At 35.1% G+C, this 24,128-nt stretch overlaps 1 protein-coding gene across 1 annotated transcript; it reads left to right on the plus strand.

Moving 5' to 3' along the window:
* Positions 1-30: 30 nt before the first annotated feature.
* LOC127875441 (DDB1- and CUL4-associated factor 15-like) lies at positions 31-23,917 on the plus strand. Its single transcript, XM_052420502.1, has 13 exons — positions 31-130; positions 2,325-2,446; positions 2,720-2,864; positions 4,361-4,467; positions 5,426-5,523; positions 5,860-6,996; positions 12,672-12,775; positions 13,241-13,366; positions 14,046-14,137; positions 14,344-14,402; positions 15,753-15,813; positions 16,626-16,738; positions 19,092-23,917. The coding sequence occupies exons 1-13, from the start codon at positions 65-67 to the stop codon at positions 19,145-19,147; spliced, it is 2,286 nt and encodes a 761-aa protein (XP_052276462.1). The 5' UTR covers positions 31-64; the 3' UTR covers positions 19,148-23,917.
* The last annotated feature ends 211 nt before the right edge of the window (positions 23,918-24,128 follow it).

Below are 24,128 nucleotides of genomic sequence, written 5' to 3' on the forward strand. Positions count from 1 at the left end.
CGATAACGAAATATTCATTCGATCTAATCCATGGCAAGTTCGATCACTCTAGCAAGCAAAGACCATGTCTTATGAAAATAAATCTGATGAACGCGATCCAAGTTTGCTCACTAAACTGTACAATCGAGAGGTAATGCACATAAATAACTCAATAGTTATAATACACTTATTATTTAATGGCATGCATTAATACATATTCACAACTTACCGTTTGAAACGCATTTTTTCTAGAATTTGTTCTGTAAGGGGAGACTACCCATTTGTTTATTTTTTTTTTAAATGCTAGAATAAGCAAGAGAACGTGTTGTTTTTTTTAATTGGAAATATTTTTACAATACCGGGCGGTGATGCTATAAAATTAAAAAGAAGTAGATGTAAACATTGCATGGAAATAGTCTGAATTAAGTCAATAAATTACTTTCAACACACTTGATTGATTTTCAACTGTTGTGTTTGTTAAATATTTTATTTGTAAACACTTAAAATCAGCACTCAAATAACATTAACGGGCTATTTTCTTGGTGTCTGCCATGTTTTCATAAAAATACACACATTGTTATGAGTAAAGTCCATGATTGCTTATTGTAAAATAAAGTACAGATATGTATTGGGAAGGATTTGAATTGTTTTATTTATTTGTCTTGAAGTTATTGTTTGTTCCCATGGTTATATTTTTTCAAATCAAAATATTCACAGGTGTGATTTATCAGGGGATTGTAGGATGTCATTTTCCAATGGAAATTTCAACTAGCACATGACTTTTGTATAGTAGGTTAGTGCAAAGATAGTGAACTGAACAGTTATCTTAAATAAGTTTAATAACATGGTAAGAGCATTAATTTTATTGAAAGCAATTGACATTTGAGAATTCAAATGATTGTTAGTGGGCAGCTGATTGCTAACAGGTTTGTTTTATGTGAGTCATAGCAGGGGTCTCACTAAATTTTTAAAACAGAAGTCATTGGACTCCTAACTTGGAAGAAGTAGGAGTCTTAAAGGAAAAAAATAGGAGTCCCAATGAATATTGCACACGTCTTCAAATGTTCAGCAAAAATCCATGTAAATAAAGAATGAATATATAATAATACATAACATAATTGTTGGTTTCATTATTAAAACCCCAAATACAAAATGTACATTAGGAATTCTACTCATTATGTTCTCTTTTTATTTTATGCTTTCCGGTGGTTTATAGAGAAATATCAGTGAATTAAAACTGATAATTTCACTTTTTCAAACAATGAAAATTATCAGTGAAAATTATCGATAATTTTCACTGTTTATGTTAAATGACGTCATTTTTTGACGAAATGACGTCATTTTCCCAGCGAAATTCTGTCGTTAAACTCTTTAACAATGTATATAAAATGTGAAAAAAAGCAATAAAGAAAAAGAAAATTTGTTGGGTTCGGTGGATTATCGATTTTAATTCACTCATGATCATATAAAATATATATTTTCACTCGTGGCTGCGCCACTCGTGAAAATATTATTTTCTATGATCGCTCGTGAATTAAAAGCGATAATCCACCGAATCCAACCAATATCATCAATATTGTTACTTAAATAAAAAGTCATGTAGACAAAAGTATAATAAACAATTATTTACAGGCAAGTGTGCATTAAAGTGCTTAATATATTTACATACACACCCCACTTATATACATTCACTTATTTTTGTAAACAAAACATTATCATTGCCTTGCAATCATATTTCTCTTTGAAACAACAATAAAACCAGTTAAATACAAAAGTCTTTGTCAATTACAACAGTGTTACTGGATGACATTAATTAAACCTATGCCTTAAAAAACTGCAAGTTGTGAATAGTGTCTGCAGACATCAAAGGTCTGTGATGTGAATGCCGCGTTGGGGCGAGTTTCTAGGAAGTTAAACTGTAAATTTGTAACACATCAGCAAGTGGCCATTTCAAAGGGCATTTATCAATACTACATTACTGGTAGCATGCTCATAGTCATACTGTTAGATAAAGCATTAGAGCTTAGCTCCATAGAGGATGGGATATGAGAAAACTATCGGACAATTTCAAAACATTGCTGCATTTCATTAATTGGAACAGGTGTGAGGAGATAAATTGTGGTGGATTGAGTTTAAATAGGAGGTTGCTTTACAGGTTTTGTTTGTTTATGTTTTGACTTGAATAACCCAGTTATGCAAAAAGGTGCGTCCTTGGGACTCTCAATTGGTTTCCAGTAAGCATCATTTTTTCAAATGTATGCGTTAAAATACGCTTGATTAAGCGTTTCCAAGACCCCTGCATAGGTCATGGTAATAAAAGATACTAAGTATTTTTGTTTTTGCAGATCCATGGATCAGATCGCATTCACCGCAAGGCCCGCCCTCAGAGGTTGTTCAAGAAAATTCCAAAGAGGCTATGCTACAGACTCTCTGCTTTAATCCCACAATCTGTTTTGGAAACAGAAGGGTGTGTATGGCTTAGCCACATAAAACCCTGTTTGTAAGAGCTTTGAACAATATTCTTTGAATGTCACATTTGTAATCAGTGAAAGGGCAGTGTAGTAACTTAGGACGGCTGCAGTTGAAATATAGAAACATGAACACTTTTTCTTGCCATGCCAGATTAATTTATTTGTGCCAGTTTGCATTTTTGTCTTGCATTGTTGCGGTAAAAATATTAAACAATAAATTAACTCGGTCTAAATAAATGTTTGTATTGGTACATTTAGCTTTATTTTAGATATGTATTCCTGGGCTTCACAAAGTGTGGTCAGTTTGTGGTCTCGTACACATGTCACATGGATGCGGAGGAACAGTCTGGCCTGCCTTGCTACATGTTCAAGCTGCAATGGTGGTGGTTTGTGCCTAGCAGACCTCTGGTGAAGGTAAATGCCAGTACACAAATAAATCAGGGTTTTTTTTTAGAAAAAGGGGAAGACGCTGGGTAAAAGGGGAAAATCGAGCGCGAAAAAGACATATTTGGGGAAAATAATAAAAACTGTTCATTTCAATGTCTATAACTCGCCTACAGACTTCAGGTTTTTTTTTAGAAAAAGAGACATGTCTCTGACCTTTTTGTTCTTAAACACATGAACAAGTATGATATTAAAGTCAAAGTCCTAAATAAAGTTGCAGGGGTAGATCTAATAATGGGAAATGTTTTCAACTGGGGCCGGGGAACGATTTCAATATTGTGATTTCAATTTCATGATGAATGGGTTGACGATCTAGATCTGCTACAGTATTGGAAGGGAAAGGTGCGGCAGCTGCCGATTGTCTACTTTCACTTTCACAATAATCCGACAGTATTAATCGATGTTGATTACATTTACCTCCGAATCCTGCTGGGTTTCAACGGTTTTTGATGATTCATTCATAAAAAATGCGTCAACGCAATTAATATTTTCCGAGTCCGAACTTTTTATTTTGTTCGTGTATGAACGCCAATTGTGAGACTTTTTTTCTGTTTTAACATTTATACCCATCTTGGCTTTCACATAACCCGGATGAAAACTCGACTGGTTTCCGGTAATTAATTGACAAATCACCCTTCTTGTGCAAGACCGGAATCCAGTAAAATAGTCACATGATTAATACGATTAGTTGCCCGGTTTCCATGACGTAATTTAAGAGCTATATATAGAATCACTGGGATTCCCAGATTTGAGTGTTCGTCGGGAGAGAGAGAGAGAGAGCGAGATGTACATGGTACAAATAGGATAAGTGTCAACTTCCCAAAAGAAAGAAAAAAACATTTCTTTGAGGGTAAAATATTATATTTTGGTGAAAAATTATATTTTTGGAGGGGAAATGGTAGTTTTAGGGGAAAAATTCTGGTAGGGGAAGACGCCGATTATTGGCGTCACTTTCTTAGTAAAAAAAACACCCTGTAAATACTGAGGAATTTTACAAGATCTTTTACAGTTGAGGTGTTTTGGTAAACACAGTAAGGGTGGGGTGGGAGGGCTAGGTAATTTTCTCCCTCTGATGTGTTCCAAAAAATCTATCCCTTGTAAGTTATTTCTTAATGACCAAATATCAAAAGTGAACATAACCTTGTGTATTAGTGAGATTAACTTTAAATTGTCTCCCGTATGAAACTGTTGATAAATCCAACTAAAATGGTCACTCTCCAGGTTCTGGGCAATATTGTAAAAACAAATGGATTGCCCCTTGAGGTATTTTGACAACATACTACTTAAGGAAATGGAATGATCATCTGTTCCCATTAAGAAAAAAAAGATAAAATAAGCAGATCAATACAAAAAAAGAATTATTGTCCTTGAAACTGTTTAACAATGTCTTAAACTTTGATATTCTCAGTATTCATGGTGTCCCACAGTACCAGAATTTTAGCAGATGTGGTTTTCCTTTCCGCCAGGTGTCTGAAGTTCAGTTGTTTGGAGAGGTGGAGATCTTACAGGACCTCTACATCATGTTCTGTGAGTGGCCGGAGGATAGGACTCAGGTTGTTGTGTTTGGACACAGGTACTGGGTAATGTTTATGACTTTGGACACATGCAATGAGCCATGTTCATGATGTCACACTTAGCTTCTGGGCAATTTGTATGTTTGCACATAGGTACTGGATCGTATTTATGATTTTGATGAATCAAATGTTTTTTCAAATTGTTTCAAAATAATGTACACATGTACAAGTATAATCCTAATGGCTATTTTGCCAACAGTGAAATGATAAAAAAATTATTATGTTATTGTTATTTTCTCACTCAAGCTAGATTGTCATCATGTTACCATTCACTGGTATTTTAAACTCATTTACCACATGGCATAAAATAAAACCAGTCTGATACAAATTGTTTCAATCTCAACAATCAAAATAGTAGTAACAGTTTCTGATTTAAGCATGGAAATTAAACTCAAAACAAGAATTTTTACTAATCATTTCAGTTTCACATAAACTGTGTATTCTGATTGGATTATCTGATCATATGTCATTTTTTCATTTCCAAATGAACCCATTCTGTATGTAAATGCATGCATAAATATTCAAGATTGCACTACTTTTTCATTAACAAATTGCAAAATAATGTAAATATTTTGCGAGAATCGTATTGACATTGTTTTTCAATTATCATTACAGAAATGACATCGTACTTAGATGTGAACATCGATGATATTTGTTTTGACTATTTGAAAACAAAACAGAACCTTGATTCTAATGCCAGCATTATGAAGTATTGTTGCCTTAAGAAATTCACCATTATAGGCAATTTTTATCTATTTTAAGTATTGAACAGCATTTTTTCTGCATTTCATTGTTGTATGAAGTGCTCTTCTAATTTATACATAAATGCCGTCATAGCTTATGCAAATTGGGAGTAATTTTCCCTACAGTCTATACACTGATTAAGTTCATAAACATGTTTCTTCAATTCTCAAGTGAAATTAATAGTGTTAACAGATGTGTGAGGTTGTGTTTCAGCTTGCCCCGTGGTGAACAGGAAAGTTGCCAGTGTTACCTGACTGTGACCGCCATTCCAAGTCTGGCCCCCTGCAAGCAGTGCAGGGACCTGCAGACAAGTAGGCAAATCCTAATATAGATTTCAGTGTGGTTATTTTTTGTGTGAAGTTTTTGCCTGGTTTACTTGTATAATATTTGAAACTTATTATGATGCATACTGATGTTGTATATGTCATAACAGAATAAGAGATATTGTGAACTTATTGTGACTTTTCATTTGTTTGATTTTAAATTAAACCCAGTCGTGTTTTTTTGATTTAAGCTATTTCATGAAAAAACTGCTACATACATTTATGTGGAAAGATAATGATTTTTTAAAATAATGGCTGTATATAGCTTGTTGTATTTGAGCTACACATCGGTCATAAGTTATGTTGATAATTTTGTTCTTGTAGGTCCCGATGACAAGACCCTCTGTCTCAAGCACAGTTTCTGTCTGCACACCAAGTATGAGCTCACCCCACCGTTTCCCATCTTCTTCCCTCGGGTTCAGCTCAAGTGTGACGGCCAGGTGATCATCAACACTGGCGACTCCGTGGTGGCACTACACATCGATCTGGATGGCATGGAACACAAGCCTGAAGGGGCATCAGTATTAAAAGTGAAAGAGTTGCTTGTCAGCGACAAAAGCAAAGAGATGGTGTGCACCTCCCCTGAACCTAATAGGGAGTTTGTGTGGAACACAGGCACATCAAATTCTCTGCCCTTGAGTGTGGACTGCCCTCAACTATCTACTGAATCTCTGCCCTCTGTCTCAACTTCATCGTACAAAACGGAGCAAGTCGATAACCTGGACTTAACTTTGTGCGCCGATCACGAATCGCAAAAGGAAAACACGTCTTTCAACAATCAAGACTTTAAGCTCGAGAGAATTAAAAGCCCTCCGAAATCACCAAAATCCAGTCTTTCACAGAATCAAAGAAGCCCTGTGATGGTACCTGAGAAATGGTTTGACTCAATTAATCTACCTCACTGCCACAGTACCTCCAACCCACCTGTCTCAATTCAGTCACCTTCTAGTCGTAAAGCTCGATCCATCAGCACAGCCAGTGCAGAAATCCACACCAGGGATTTATACAATTTCGACTCAGACGACAGCGAAGACAATAGTTACAGTTTCATGTGCCCTAGTGTTCCCAAAGTGACCCTTAAAGCCAAATCTCCGAGTGGATCTGACGTCGTTTCACATCCACACAATCTTGTGATATCACCCAGTGTTCATTTGCAACGCCAGCTTGCCTTCAGCGTTAACAAAGCTAGTCCCTTACTGAACAATAGCCAAGCATTGAATTGTCCCACCTCTGCAGAAAGTCCAAAATTAACATTTGAGCATATTCAGTCCACTCGAGGTATTTTTGGACTGGGTCGCTCTTTCTTTTCTCCGAGTAACAGTGAAAATAGTTTTGGTGGTACCAGTAGCAGTGCTGAGAGTGTGATTGTGCAGGTCAACGATGCTAGAACTGTCACTCATTCATGGAGAAAATTCTCCTACCATGGTGATGCAGCTGTGGACTCTACGCTTGTTATAGAAGGTCAGGTTTTTATGCCCCCGGTAGGGTGGCGTATAGCATTTGAACTGTCTGTCCGTCCGAAAACTTTAACATTGGCCATAACTTTTGCAATATTGAAGATAGCAACTTGATATTTGGCATGCTTGTGTATCTCATGGAGCTGCAAATTTTGAGTGGTGAAAGGTCAAGGTCAAAGTCATCCTTCAAGGTCCAAGGTCAAAAAACCAATATAAAGGGAAGTAACAAGCTTTAAAGAGAGATAATTTCTATTTATCATTTGGCAGGTACAGATCATTTTTACAAGGGAAGGAATATTTTTTATTATATCACTTTAAATAAATAAAAGTGGCGCAGTAGGGGGCATTGTGTTTCTGACGAACACATCTCTTGTCTAGCAATGTTTTAAGTCTTTGATTGATTATATTCATATAACAATTATAAGGTACCATACATTGCAATTTTCTATACATCTATACATCAAAGGTCAAGGTCACCCTTAGCTGTAGAAAGGTCAAATGTGGACATTTATTTATGCAGCTTATTGTTTTGTGACTTAATCATTTATAAGCCAGCTTTAAACATAAAATAACATGGCTCCAGTTATCATCACATGGAGACAACATAGTGCATGCAAGACTGTGTCCAAAGTTCAATGGTTAAGGTCGCACGGTTATATTTACAGATATCAATACACAACTCCAATGCTCTTAAAAGGCTTTTTATATGCATAAGATCTTCCTGGAAGAAAACATTTTTAGCTCGACTATTATATATGAAATACAGTCAAACCTGAATTCAGCGGTCAGTCAAGGGAAATGATCAAAGTGACCGTTGTCCACAGGTGACCGTTTAATTCGGATCACAATTTTAAGAAGGTTGGTCGGTTGGTAGTATTACTACGTCGTTACCCCACCCAGTCGTGTGCATACAGTGTAAAGCAAATGCTCATTGCATTAACAAATCATAATAACAGCATTATTTTACGCGTGTTCATTGAATAATAGAGAATAATATCTTTTAGATTGATTTAATTTCATATTGTTAAATTAAACAATGACTATCAACGCTGGTATAATTGTTTACTCATGCATCTCATTCATTCAGTAAATAAAGCTTGTCACGTTCCATTGACGTCACGTCCGTAAAAGTCTAAAAAGCGGATTCGGTGTCATAAATCGATAGTACGGTGTAATTGAACCATTCTAATTCAAAGAAATAGCGGTCATTTAATTTAGCGATAATTACTTTCAACAAGTCATAAACTCTGATATATTTTCTTTTGAAGATACCCCCACAATTATCCCCGGAAAAGGAACCTTCTCAACACCTTATAATTTGTTTACTCGCAGCGGGCCACTTTTATAATATCATAGACAATTACCGCTTTCAGACACTTTAAACGCAAAATAGACGGACAAATAATATGCTGTGTTTTTAATTTTCGCGACTCGAGACGACTGACGCGTGACCGTTGATTTCAGGTCAAACATGAATTTCGGAGTGGAATATAGTGGCCGTTGGCCGTTATGGTCAGGTGGCCGTTAAATTCAAGTGTAATATAGAGTGTTTTTCGTCGGAGGGATTCCAGACTGACCGTTGTCTGCAGGTGACCGGTAAATTCAGGAGGCCGTTAGGTCAGTTTCGAATGTATATAGTGGAGCTATCCTACTCACCCCGGCATCGGCATTTCTGTTTCCATTAGCGTTTGCGTGCAAATGTTACATGACCCCAACCTATAAACAAGAGCAGACAACTCTATCAAGCATTTTGTCATAATTATGGCCCCTTTTCCACTTAGAATATGCAGCAAATGTTAAAGTTTTCGTACTACCCCATTTATTTTCATTGTCCCTTGACATATTGCTTTCATATTTTGCATACTTGTTTACCAACATCACCCCAACCTACATGTATAAACAAGAGAAGACAACTCTATCAAGCATTTTGTCATAATTATTTCCGCTTTTATACTTAGAATATGCATATTATTGATAAATCTATGTTAAAGTTTGCGTACTGCCCCAAATATTTCCTATATCCTTTGACATATTGCTTTTATATTTGTATACTTGTTTACCAACATGACCCCAACCTATAAACAAGAGCAGACCACTGTATCAAGCATTTTTACATAATTACTTTTACACCCTTTTACACTTAGATAATTGAACATTTTGCTTAAATTGCCATAACTTCTTTATTTATGATCACATTTTATTACTACTTCGACAAAACAACACTTACCTGAATACCACAATGGATTCCACCCAAACAATACCCCACGCCCCTACCCAAAATCCCTCCCCCCAACCTCTGCCCCCCCCCCCCATTTTTCTTTTTAAACATCTAATAAATTACCCCACCCCACTGTATACCCCCTCTCACCCCCCCCACCCCCTACCCCCCCCCCCCCTACCCCCCAATTGTTTTATATATTTTTTTTTAGCTCACCTGAGCACAACATGCTCATGGTGAGCTTTTGTGATCGCTTTTTGTCCATTGTCCGTTGTGCGTTGTGCGGCGTCAACATTTGCCTTGTTAACTCTCTAGAGGCCACATTTATTGTCCAATCTTCATGAAATTTAGTCGGAACATTGGTTTCAATAATATCTTGGATGAGTTCGAAAATGGTTACGTTTGCTTGAAAAACATGGCTGCCAAGGGGCAGGGCATTTTTCCTTATATGGCTATATATGGCTATAGTAAAATCTTGTTAACATTCTAGAGGCCACATTTATTGTCTGATCTTCATAAAAATTGGTCAGAAGATTCATCCCAATAATATCTTGGAGGAGTTCGAAAGTGATGCCGGTTGTTTGAAAAACATGGCTGCCAGGGGGCGGGGCATTTTTCCTTATATGGCTAAAGTAAAACCTTGTTAACACTCTAGAGGCCACATTTATTTTCCGATCTTCATGAAACTTGCTCAGAAGATTTGTCCCACTGATATCTTGGATGAGTTCAAAAATGGTAACATTTGCTTAAAAAACATGGCTGCCAAGGGGCGGGGCATTTTTCATTATATGGCTATATATGGCTATTGTAAAATCTTGTTAACACTCTAGAGGCCACATTTATTGTCAAATCTTAATGAAACTTTTTTAGAATATTCATCCCAATCATATCTTGGACGAGTTCGAAAATGATGCAGGTTGGTTGAAAAACATGGCTGCCAGGGGGCGGGGCATTTTTCCTTATATGGCTATAGTAAAACCTTGTTAACACTCTAGAGGCCACATTTATTTCCAATCCTGATGAAATATGGTCAGAAGATTTGTCTTAATGATATCTTGGATGAGTTTGAAAATGGTTACGTTTGCTTGAAAAACATGGCTGCCAAGGAGCGGGGCATTTTTCCTTACAGGGCCCTCAATCTGTCATATCCGAAATTCGGCCGCATCCCCCCCTGAAAAGTATATTTTTTCCCCTTTTTGGGGGAAAAATTCCCCCTAAAAAAAAAAAAAAAAAAATTTTTTTTTTATAGATAGATGTGTCTTATGATTATTATATCTCAATTCTATTTTAATTTAATCTTGTCAAACATACTAAACTATAAAAAAAAGCAATCAATATAGTGCAAACATGTACAAATGTTATAATTAGAGAGTAAGTTAAAAATCCCCCCAAAAGGGAAACGCCGCGTAAATTCCCCCTGCTATGGGTAGCGACCCGCTTCCCCTAAAATGGATTGAGGGCCCTGCCTTATATTGCTTTACATGTATAAGGCTATAGTAAAGTCTTGTTAACACTCTAGAGGCCACATTTATAGTCCAATCTTCATGAAACTCGGTCAGAAGATTCATCCCAATAATATCTTGGACGAGTTCAAAAATGATGCCAGTTGGTTGAAAAACATTGCCACCACGGGGGCGGGGCTATTTTCCTTATAAGGCTATTGTAAAACCTTGTTAACACTCTAGAGGTCACATTTATTTTCCGATCATCATGAAACTTGGTCAGAAGATTTGTCCCAATGATATCTTGGATGAGTTTGAAAATGGTTTTGGTTGCTTTAAAAACATGGCCACCAGGGGCGAGGCATTTTTCCATATATGACTATATTAAAACCTTGTTAACACTCTAGAGGCCACATTTATAGTCCAATCTTCATGAAATTTGGTCAGAAGATAAAAATTAGATTGGTCTCAATGATATCTTGGATGAGTTCGAAAATAATTATGTTTGCTTGAAAAAAAGGCTTCCAAGGGGAGGGGAATTTTTCCTTATATGGCTATAGTAAAATCTTGTTAACACTCTTAGAGGCCACATTTACTGTCCGATCTTCATGAAACTTGGTCAGAAGATTCATCCCAATAATATCTTGGACGAGTTCAAAAATAATGCCGGTTGGTTGAAAAACATGGCTGCCAGGCCTAGGATCATGAAACTTCATAGGTACATTGATCATGACTCGTAGATGACCCCTATTAATTTTCAGGTCACTTGGTCAAAGGTCAAGGTCACGATGACCCGAAATAGTAAAATGGTTTCTGGATGATAACTGAAGAACACTTAGGCCTAGGATCATACAACTTGATAGGTAGATTGATCATGACTCGTTGATGACCCCTATTGATTTTCAGGTCACTAGGTCAAAGGTCAAGGTCACGGTGACCCGAAATAGTAAAATGGTTTCCAGATGATAACTCAAGAAAGCTTATGCATAGGATCATGAAACTTCATAGGTACATAGATCATGACTCAAAGATGACCCCTATTGATTTTCAGGTCACTAGGTCAAAGGTCAAGGTCACGGTGACCTGAAATAGTAAAATGGTTTCTGGATGATAATGCAAGAACGCTTATGCCTAGGTTCATGAAACTTCATAGGTATATTGATCATGACTGACTCGCAGATGACCCCTATTGATTATCAGGTCACTTGGTCCAAGGTCAAGGTCACAGTGCCAAAAAACGTATTCACACAATGGCTGTCAAGGTCACGGTGACTCAACTTAGAAAAATGGTTTCCGGATGATCACTCAAGAATGCTTACGCCTAGGATCATGAAACTTCATAGGTACATTGATCATGACTCACAGATGAAATAATGATGAAACTTGACCAGAATGTTTGTCTTGACAATATCTAGGTCAAGTTTGACATTTGGTAAAGATTGAATGAACCGACTCCACTCAGGTGAGCTAACTAGGGCCATCTTGGGCCTCTTGTTTTTGAAAGATCGTCTAATAAGTTATTGAATATGAGCAATTTCCCCATGATGGCTTACGTTATACTGTCAAGCACTTGAATAGTCGAGCGCGCTGTCCTCTGACAGCTCTTGTTATATTTTATAACAAGCATTTTTCACAATGGGTTCAATAATTGGCAGACAAACAAAAAGTTTTATTATGACTTTTTATGTAAACAAAATTGTCTGTTGGGGAATCTGTGAACCAGTCCTCGAGAATATTTGAATTCTGAATTAGACTTAATTAGAAGACAAACATTAAGATGAAATTACACTTAATTAGAAGACAAACATTAAGATGAAATTACACATTTCTTAGCACTAGCTGTTTTGCAACAGCTTAGTCTTTTTAGTAACTATATGAATTGTATTAGCAAAACAAAAGTTTAGCTGAACATGGCTTTTTAAGGTTAATCTTAACGCAACTGTGTGGAAAATTTGTTCACATGTAATACTAATATTTGTCACATCTGTATCTCATTTCTGGACTATTTTATGTTTGCAGATGACTTTGACCTGACCTACAGAAGTGTTCTACCAGCAGAGGTTCGAGGGACCAAGAACAGACAACTCTCGCTCAGTCTTGACCCAGCAAATGATGGACATAAAGTATTACATATTGGTTTCAATTGTCACATGTTTTCATTTTTAGTCTGGTGTCATGTTTCACATCTAGTTTAACAGTCTTCAATTGACGGAAATAAGAAAAGGTCCACTAGCCAATTGTCTAGAATGTGTTATAGTACCCAATATTGTCTGCAAAATCTCTTTATGTCCTCTGTACAGTATCATAGCAAGACAAAGGATGTACAGCCAGGTTCATAATGTAACCTTATATCCCTTAACTGTGCTCAGTAACAGGAAACATAAGACATGCAATTCGTTTGATCCAGGTTAAGGACTTGTTCAAAAAACAAGATAAAATATAGCAGCAGGATATCTGGGGAAAAATGTGAGGGAATTTCATTGATTTTAGGAACCTTACTGTTCTTTTGACCAATTTAAGGTTGTTTGATGAACCAAAATAAAAAAAACAGTGAGTTCTTGTTTATTGAAACTTACCTTCCATATCAGGAGCAGATTTGTGTGAAGCAGCTGACCTTTGACATCGAACATTACATGGAGGAAGCAATACGGAGTGCTGCCCCTTGGGCAGATCGATATATTGCCTTCACCAACTATGATCTACAAATACTGGATGTAAGTACTGGCTAGAATTTGTGTCATTTCATTTACTTATTTAGTATACTTCCCAAATACAAAATGTTGAGGTATAGCAATTTGTTATGATTATTTTGTGAAGAGTGTTTGCAGACTTCTTTCGTTTTTATCCAATCCATCATGAAAAAAAATGCGTATGGACAAAATTTCTTAAGAAACCCATATTGGAAACTATAATCAAAGAGTCATGGTACTTGAATTGTTTGTAAGCCTGCCATGTTAGCTGTTGTTAGTCCACCAATGTTCAACGGATATGAACAAAACTTCATGAACATGTTTTTAGTTGTAATACTATTGTGTAATATCTTGCCAAGTTGTATGATATACTTTATTGCATATTAACTTGGACTTGTTTCTATTCATAATCTTTCATATTCGCAGGCTTGAAGTGCATTAATTTGAGGATTTGATTGCAAACAGTTGCTTTCAACATGATTTTCAGTGTCTTGAACAAAATTAGACTGGTCTGTCAGTGCTACTTTTTCTTAAGTTGCTCCGATCTTAAGGTCATATGCGAAGTGCATTTTTTGTTTTAAATATGTTCTCATTGCAGGAGCAACTTTGTGTTAAATTTCATTGTCATATTAATATGATTTTTAATAGGTAATTTATGAATTTAAATGAGATAATCATTTTCATAATCACCTGTACTTTATAGGTTTATCCTGATAGAAATGAAGTGCTGGCCAAAGTATTCGCTCTGATATCTGCAAGGGAAGATGGCAAGAAAAGGAAATTCTATAAACGAAGGTTAGAAAATTATATCAGTTTTCAACAAGTGTTTCGCTACAATTTTTAGTGATATTTTTGGCATCTTTTTGTTACCAACATCTGAAAATGGTGAAATACCAGTTTACATTTAAGTCCAAAAAATGTTTTGAGTAGGTAATTTTTCTAATACATTTGACTGTGGAGAATTGATGTACTTGATGTCATAAATGTTATGTTAATTTCAGCAAAAGTCCAGAAAAACTTTACCAGACCAGTTTTACCTTTGAACTCAATATTCAATCAGGTAAGGACAGTATGGTGTTATTTGTATATTGTATTGTAAAGACATTTAGCAATTGTAAATTTCATGCACGGCCTGGTCAGTGAATGATTGTGTTTAAATTGTAGTGGATAAAGTCTCAGTGTCGTAGTGGATATGGTGTTTGTCCAGGAAGCAGAAGGTCTCGGGTTTCTACTCTGAAACCAATCATAATATCTTCTCTTAAGACGCTAAGTACTGGTTCTACCCAGTAAACAGACTCAAGTGTCTCAGTAAGATTTCTGCTTTCATGAAATCAAGCTATAATAAAAAGATGTAAAGCAAAGTGGAAATAAAATAAAATTGCGTGTTAATGTTAAATAAGTCTTGTTCCTTAGTCCAAATAGTAAACTTTAGTTTAAGAACAAAAATACATCATATTTGTTAACAGGTGTGTTTCAGTTTTGGTGCAATCAAGCTTAAAAGAATTGATTTCCACTGAAGTGGAAAAAAATTAGTTGTGTTCTGAGAAAACTGGGCATAATGCATGTGCGTAAAGTGTCATCCCAGATTAGCCTGTGCAGTCCACACAGGCTAATCAGGGACGACACTTTTTGCTTTTATGACATTTTTCGTTTAAATGAAGTCTCTTCTTAGCAAAAATCCAATTTAGGCGGAAAGTGTCGTCCCTTTTAGCCTGTGCAGACTGCACAGGCTAATCTGGGACGACACTATACGCACATGCATTATGCCCAGTTTTCTTAGAACGCAACTCAGATTTAGCAATGGAATGTGAGCCATACTCAAAATAATACATTATATTAGCCCACCTCACGTTAAGCAATTGTGATGACCATATTTCTGTTTTCATGCGTTGGGAATTGTGCTCTTTAACTTGAAGCACATCACGACCGAGACGCCTCGTTTATGTTTCAATCTTAATTGAACATGGTCAGAATGTTTATTTCTGAGTCATATGCGCATAGAAACTAGGTCATCTGGCTCTAGTGCATCAAAAAACAGACCAAAACTGGAAAAAATGTACCACCCTTTTGCCAACATTTATAATATAAGCTGTATGAAACTTGGTCCGCATGTTTATCTTTCCATAATATCTGGGAACATTTTAAATATGGCTCTGGTCCAAAACTTAGGTCACCAAGTCATCTTGAGAAAATGTGTTACCATTCTAGAGGTCACATTTATGACTCAATATTGATGAAACATATTCAGAATGCTTATCTTTACAATATGAAGGCATTTTTTGAATCTTGCTCAAGTGGGGTAAAAAACAAGATCATCAGGTCAAGTCTTTAACTGTTGGTGTCTGTGAACTCAGGTGAACGCTAATGACCCTCTTGATCAGTAAAAAAACACATTGTATGTATTGTACAGGTGTGTATGAGACCCTTGTGATTGAAGACCTTTCTCTGATGGATGATAAGGACCTGAGGAGGTAAGTGTCCATGTTCTTGAATAGAACACACCTGTAGCAACAGGCATTTTCCTAAAGTATCTACCGGTGCGTTAAACAAACACATTCCCAGAGCGAAATTAAAATAAAATCCCAATTTAAACAAATAAATCCTGATTTCTTGATTTTATACATAAGTGTCTAATGATTATTATATCTCAATTTTATTTCAATTACACCTAACAAAGTATAATACATGTACTATTATTATCCCCCGCCAGAGGCGGAGGGATATTGTTTTGTCGTTGTCCGTCCGTCCGGCTGTCCGTCCGTCCGTCAGGCACTTTTGTGTCCGGAGCCATATCTTGGAAGTGCTTCGGCCGATTTCATTGAAACTTTGTATGAGTATATATATGCATAAGAGGATGATGCACACCAAATGGCATTGTACACCATCTGTTAAAAACAGAGTTATGGCCCTTTGTATCTTGAAAAATGCTTTTTACTATAGGCACTTTTGTGTCCGGAGCCATATCTTGGAAGTGCTTGGGCGGATTTCATTGAAACTTGGTATGAGTATATATATGGATAATAGGATGATACACGCCAAATGGCATTGTACACCATCTGATAATAACATAGTTATGGCCCTTTACATCTTCAAAAAAATGCTTTTTTTTAGTGTCAAATATAACACTTTTGTGTCCAAAAGTATATAGGCGGGGGATATCAATTCAACGAATTTGCTTGTTTATAAATTGTTTTGTTCTTCTTATTTGAATTGTCATAAAGAATTATATTTTAGTTTTGTCCAAATCAGTGGACTTTTATTTCGCTTGCTTGCTGCTTTCCAGCAAGGATTGGAAGCCTGGTTTCAGAGAGAATGCGTTGCTAAGACGTCAAGTGTTCATTCCACAGTCATTGAAGCGAAGTGTACATGTGCTGTCCAATGAAGCCGTTTTCAAGGGTAAATTTTTCTGCTTTGAAAAACTTCATTTTGCAATCCATGATTTCCTATGAAAATTATGTGCAAAATCTGATATAGATAAAAAAAAATCTTATAAAGATCAGTAAAATCAATTATTAACAATTAAATTAAATTTAATCATTAAGCTTTAAAAGACTGGCTTTGTGGTGTTGCCATAGTTCTTGAATACATCTTAAATTGTTTTGTTGAGGTATGTTAACATCTGTTATTAGTGTTTGCTAATATTGGCTGTTTGTACCAATATTGAAGAAAGAAATTATATAACTTTTAATATTATTTATTACTAAGCAATAAATGAAATAATTTTCATTCTAGGTATGTATGCCAGTATTGTCAACCATTTATTACAGACATTATCCAAACTCAACCCCATAAATGTTTCAAATTGTTGAATCCTTTCACAGTTGTCTTTTTAGCTCATCTATTTTTTGAAAAAAAATTATGAGCTATTGTCATCACCTTGGCGTCGGCGTTGGCGCCCGGTTAAGTTTTGCGTTTAGGTCCACTTTTCTCAGAAAGTATCAATGCTATTGCATTCAAACTTGGTACACTTACTTACTATCATAAGAGGACTGGGCAGGCAAAGTTAGATAACTCTGGCGTACAATTTGACAGAATTATGTGCCCTTTTTATACTTAGAAAATTGAAAATTTTGGTTAAGTTTTGCGTTTAGGTCCACTTTTCTCAGAAAGTATCAATGCTATTGCATTCAAACTTGGTACACTTACTTACTATCATGAGGGGACTGGGCAGGCAAAGTTAGATAACTCTGGCGTGCATTTTTACAGAATTATGTGCCCTTTTTATACTTAGAAAATTGAAAATTTTGGTTAAGTTTTGTGTTTAGGTCCATTTTATTCCGTAAGTATCAAAGCTATTGCTTTCATACTTGCAACACTTACTAACTATCATAAGGGGACTGTGCAGGCAAAGTAATGTAACTCTGACTGGCATTTTGACAGAATTACGGGCCCTTTTTATACTTAGAAAATTGAAAATTTGGTTAAGTTTTGTGTTTAGGTCCATTTTATTCCTACAGTATCAAAGCTATTGCTTTCATACTTGCAACACTTATTAACTATCATAAGGGGACTGTGCAGGCAAAATTATGTAACTCTGACTGGCATTTGGACGGAATTATGGGCCCTTTATACTTAGAAAATTGAAAATTTGGTTAAGTTTTGTGTTTTGGTCCACTTTACCCCTAAAGTATCATAGATATTGCTTTCATACTTGGAACACTCGCAAACTATCATAAGGGTACAGTAAAAGGACAAGTTGCATAACTTTGGTTGTCATTTTTACGGAATTATGGCCCTTTTTTGACTTAGTAACTTTGAATATATGGTTGAATTTTTTGTTTCGATCCACTTTACTTCTTAACTATCAAGGCTATTGCTTTCAAACTTCAAATACTTTCATGCTATCATGAGGTTACTGTACCTGGCAAGTTGAATTTTACCTTGACCTTTGAATGACCTTGACTCTCAAGGTCAAATTATTAAATTTTGCTTAAATTGCCATAACTTCTTTATTTATGATTAGATTTGATTGATACTTTGACAAAACTACTCTTACCTGACATACCACAATAGACTCCACCCAAACCATCCCCTGTGCTCTCCCCCCCCCCCCCCCCCCCCCCCCCGAATCCCCCCCTATTTTTTTTTTTTTAAGATCATCTCACAAATGACCACCACACCCTCACACTATACCCCCCAACCCACCCACCCCCCAATTTTTTTTTTGAAACGGTTAAATAACACAAATTTTTATTTTTATTATTTTATGTTTGAAATACCGTCCTACCATCGCACCCAAGAATCCCCCCCCCCCCCCAATTTTTTTTTTTGCATTTTTGGAAAATAATGTAATAAATGTTCACACCCCCACACTAAACACCCCTCTTCACTCCACCCCTCCCTCCTTTGTGATTGAAAATGAGAGTCCCTTCACCTTCAAAAAGAAAAGAGATGAGCGGTCTGCACCCGCAAGGCGGTGCTCTTGTTTTGGAGCATGTTACAATGGAGAAATTGTGTAATAAATTGTCATTAATGACATTAAATGGGATGAAACAATATATAATAATATTATAATAATATAAGAAATAAGCATATATTTTTTAATTTGAGCATTTGTAATTCTCTTTAAGATCATAGTTCCTTAGTATTGTGGGAGAAAACCCACCCATTTCAAATAAAGTTATTTGGATACAACGGTATTTTAAGGTAGATAATATGATTTTCATCACTATGTGAGATAAAAAAAATAGATATTGTAATTGTGTATTTTTTTATATAATTTCTAATGCCAGTTTTGTATTGATTTTAGGGAAGTCTCTACAGATGATCCTGTTTCCTGAGCATTTCACAGCACTGGTCCTGTAACTAGGTCACATAGAATAGAAGCTTCATTGAGAGCTACGCTGGAAGTTAGAAGTTATCAAAAACTGTGCTAAATACAGAAAATGTGTTATGTGAAAATGGGTTTTATGGCATATGCAGCCAGTGCTGCACCAGACTATCCTGGGCATTCACGCATTCTGATAAGAAGCTACCCTTTCTGCTATCAAGTCACGCAAGGTTTCATGGTATCATTATCAGAGAGTGAACACGCAGGTAGGTCTGGTCCTACACTGGCTGTGTATGGCATAAGACCTTATTTTGCATGACTCGTGGCAGACGGTGGTTTCAGAAAGCCTTGACATCATGGTAAGCCACAGCCAGCTACATTGTCAGACATTCTATTCATGTTAGAGTTCTGTGAATTCAAAAACTGACCATGATGTATAGTGATATGTTGATTTTATGTGTGACTAGATTTTGTTCTTAGACACTGGCACCAACTTTGTTGAAGGTCGTGCAGATTTAGGGATACTTGCATATACCATGTTCACTTGTGACATTTTGTTAGAATTTGTAAGCTCAATGATTATTGTCAAAGCGTATCTTGTTCAATTTAAAGATTCAATTATTAAAATATTTAAAAATATTCAATAATTTAGTTAAAATTCAAGTAATAAACACCAGTAAATACGATAATATTTAACACCAGAGTAAGCTTTTTGTTAATGTGTATCTGGTATGTCATTGTCTAACCAGTATAATAAAATGAAATACATTTCAAACAATAGTCAAATGACACTAAGCGGTGACAATGTAAATATTGAAACATCTAAAAATAAGAATATGTATGGCCCCTATGAGCTTGTTGAATGAAGAAGAGTGATGCAAAAAGGGCAAATTTCATCATTATAGGATATTTTGTTACTTGAGTAGGATGGATTAATTTATGTTTCCTTGACAAAATTCATTATTTTAAGTATTGCCTTTTAGCCCATGCTCTGGTCTTCTATTATAAGGCTGTAAAGCTGATATCAGGGGTGTGATTTTTCCGCGGATTTCCGCGGATCGGGTTGTCCCGGATGTCACTTCTGAGATTTGCGTAAATTCGTTTCTAAAAATGTGGAGGAGAAGGGCTACTACCGATTCCACGGACGTATTTCATAAGCGGCCCTAAGTATCCGCGGACCGCGAAATCTCTCCGCATTTTACACTGGTAGATTCTGCCTAAGCATTTTTAAATCGAGCCATATAATTGGCTGTCGTTTCCCAATCTTCCAATTAAAATTGTGTTCTTAAAATGCGCTCTGTGATTTGTTTGCAAATGGCGCCGTTGTGAAGAGAAAATTAAGATTATTGAAATAACAAATAGCAATCGAATAAACGACTGACATCACCTAGTCTGATAGGAATAATGAAATGTGTTTGTCAAAAAAAAGACTACGTTTTAAATACAAGCAACACATATTTTGTAAAGAAATGTGCCCACTGAATTTGTGTCACGGAAACCGGTGTTTCACTGTTTGCAAATTGGAGTGTAGTCTACTCGCGAAGTAAAACAATTTAGAGAGTATCGTTCGAACATGGAAATAGACAAACATGATTTGATTTTTATATGTCAGTGGGTCTGTGTATAATCAGATTCATATGCATATTCTGCTTTATTATGTTTGTCACGCTGTTCAGTTAACAGAAATAGCTTTGAACTGAGTGAAGATGTGAAATGCAAGATATTGAAAGGTAAACAAATTAAATATATTAATTTAACTCAGTTAATGCATCATTAACACCAGAAGAACACTCAAGTGTGTTTGTTTATATTTAGTCTATTAACTGTCATTCAATACATTGAAAATCTGCTGCTATTGATCACAATAAATACTTAACTGTTTACTTTGCATCCTCAGTATGTTAAATGTGAAGTTTAACAGGTTTTTATAAAGAAATATTGTTATGAAGTTCAAAAAGTTGTTTATTTTAATGTCTGTTTTTATGTTTGTCATTGCGTTATGTGCGCCATTCGCGTAGTCAAAATCAGTCTACATAATTTTCCTCCCCTCTGACTTTGCCTCAATCACACCCCTGGATATGTAAACAAACAATTATTTACAATTCAAAATACTTTACATAAATCAAATATGTAAAAGATATATGTATGGGAATAACATGTTATAAATGTTAATTTTTTTATCATTTTTTTGTTTCTTTTTTAATCATCCCTCATATTCTATGTCAATTTCATTCTTCAGTCTTCAGTTTAAGTATCATGTATTTTACCTCATGTCATGGACAATTAATAGTTTGTTTTACTAGACCTGACTCGATCATTATATATTTTTTAGTATTGCTTGTGCTTTGTTCATTATGGGAAAAATAGAATAATTCACTGTGATGGAAGACCACCATCTTTGAGCAGTCTTCAAGCATGCTAACATAGGCTAAAAAGCCTTAGACAAGTTTGCTGCCTGTCTAGTATCTAACAAGTGCATATGCTTGTTTTCTTGTATAAATGCTGTTGATATGAATAATGGCTATTGAAAATTTTACTTTACATACTTTTATCAATGCTTTTGTTATGTTAAGGCCATTTGAAAATGTTCTTTTTTGAAAGACTTCACTATTTTATCTTGCATTTCACTGGGTTGTGCTTGTTTTACACTTTTACAAGTTTTAGACATTAAATCTGAAATATTATACTTAATTATTACCAGGTGTTGTGATTTCTTAACTTAGATGCACTAGTGCAGGTGATTGACGACGTAGGCTGTCTTGGCAGCGAAGTGGTTGGTTTACTTGCTTCTGACCTAGGTTTGTTTCCTGTTTGGGGGCACATTAGCATTGTTAGTGGTCACGCCCACCATAATGCAGCATAAGGTTTCGAAGGACCTCATTAACCAAATGCAATAAAACATTTACAGAAAGCTTGTTATTTGAAACTACAAAGTACAATACAAATAAAAACTTATATTTATTCTTGCAATTTATGTTAAAGTAATGGCATTTAATAGTTGTTTTTGAGGTTTGATTATCTTACAGTATGAATATTATACAGTTGAATGTTTTTTGTGTGTAAAATAGCAATATAAACAGTATTAGTAACAAACGTTTCCTTCTGACACATTGAAGATTTTTGCTACCACCAATTATTTTTATGTTGTTTTCATTGTATTTAGTCGTTTTTGTTTTGTTGTATTTTTTTATTGTCATTTGCTTGTTGTTAATGATTATGTATGCAGTTTTAATTTCTGTAGTCTTTAAATTCCTTACTTTACTAAGCAAAATTTTACTTTTTTACCCCATTTTTTTAATGCAACCACTTAATTTGTTTTCAACATATTAAAGTGTACTTAAGTTAGGCCAACACGCAAGGGCAATCCATTTACATGTATGTAGAATCAGTAATTAACAAAAGCAGTTTGATCAAGCAAGCCTAAATTGTTGTACGATTACTCGAGACAAAGACGATGTTACATGCCTGCCTACATGGAAATAGAATCTGAGGCAGCCTGGTTTAAAATTCATTAGTCGCAGACTAAGCAGGCATGTGGTTATCTTGATCGATGTTAAATTGAGGAAATCATTAGTAATTGCTCTGCTCATAAATGCACATACAATTATTCACAAGTATTTACATACATTAAGTTCCTATGTACATTATCACTTCACCCACTGGTCATGTTACAAACTTTGTAATACGAAAATGCAGTCTTTCTACATATGTCATTTGATATTGTTCAATTGTAACACTGTGAATTTGTTTTGACATGTTTTATGTTGTTGTTAATGCATTATTGTATTTGAAGATGCGTAAAGAAATACAGATTTAGCCTTGCTGATTGGTACATGTACATTCAGATGTTTTTATTGATTAGACTTTTGATCTGCAAGACATAAACAAATAAATATATAATGTCACAAAGAAATGTTCTTATTGATAAATGCAACCAAATTTGATTTCAATTGCCGAGTATTTGAAGAAGAATAATGACTTCGCTAGTTCACCTTGTAAATAGTTGACAAAAGGCGAAATAAAACGCTTGTTATTTTGTCAATTACTTTATTATTTTGTTTCAAGATGATAAAATGAACACAGAAATTGTTTCCATGCACAATCAAAACATGGCAAATATAACAGAATGCATGATGTACATGTACATCCATCACAGGAAAAGAATATTTACAATTTCAATTTAGGTACATACATGCAAATACTATTTAAAAGAGCATTTAAGAAGTGTCCATATGGTGAAATTGGGTATAACACCGTACTTCACTGTGGTACAATCATAAATGTTTTACAAAAGAAAGCAGTCAGATGATAAAAATGAAACATACCGCCATTTTGTATATTTCTTTACATGCGTTAACTTTAAAAGCCCAGTGAGTCGAATATTCACTTGGCAGACTACATTTGTTTATACAACATCAAAACTTGTAAAGGAAGAAAACTAAAGAAAGAAACTGCTAAAAGCATGCACCAGCATCACACTAGTCTTGTCAACTTTTGGCAACAAAAGACAAATTGACATCTGCAAAGAATTGTATTTCTGACTGTACTTTCTTGTTAATGTTAAAAACGCACAAATTATTGTAATGTACATGTCAAACTTCAATTTAGTATTAAGGCAATTTTTTGATGTCTGTAATAAAGTTAGGGTAACATAGAATCAATTTTGATTAAAGCATATTTAGCACTTCAATAGTACCTGATAAGCCACATCACATTTACATCTTCAATTAACAAATATCTCAATGTAATAGTAAACTTGAATTGTGATATATATTATTTATACATTTTTTACATGAACAATATGATTTTTAATATGAAAAACTTATTGCACAACTTTCACTTATTATTTCCTGTGCACCATCCATGAGTGTTAAATAATTGTTCTTAACATATAAAACAATTACTTTTACCACATCTTGTATGTAAGTGGGAGAAGTTAAACTGTTGGTATTGTCATTTAAAAAATGAACAATTATCAAGTTTATGACACTGTGTTAATTTTTATCTTTATTATTA

This window comes from Dreissena polymorpha, chromosome 3 (assembly GCF_020536995.1).
Source record: "Dreissena polymorpha isolate Duluth1 chromosome 3, UMN_Dpol_1.0, whole genome shotgun sequence".
In the NCBI taxonomy this organism is placed as follows: Eukaryota; Metazoa; Mollusca; class Bivalvia; order Myida; family Dreissenidae; genus Dreissena; species Dreissena polymorpha.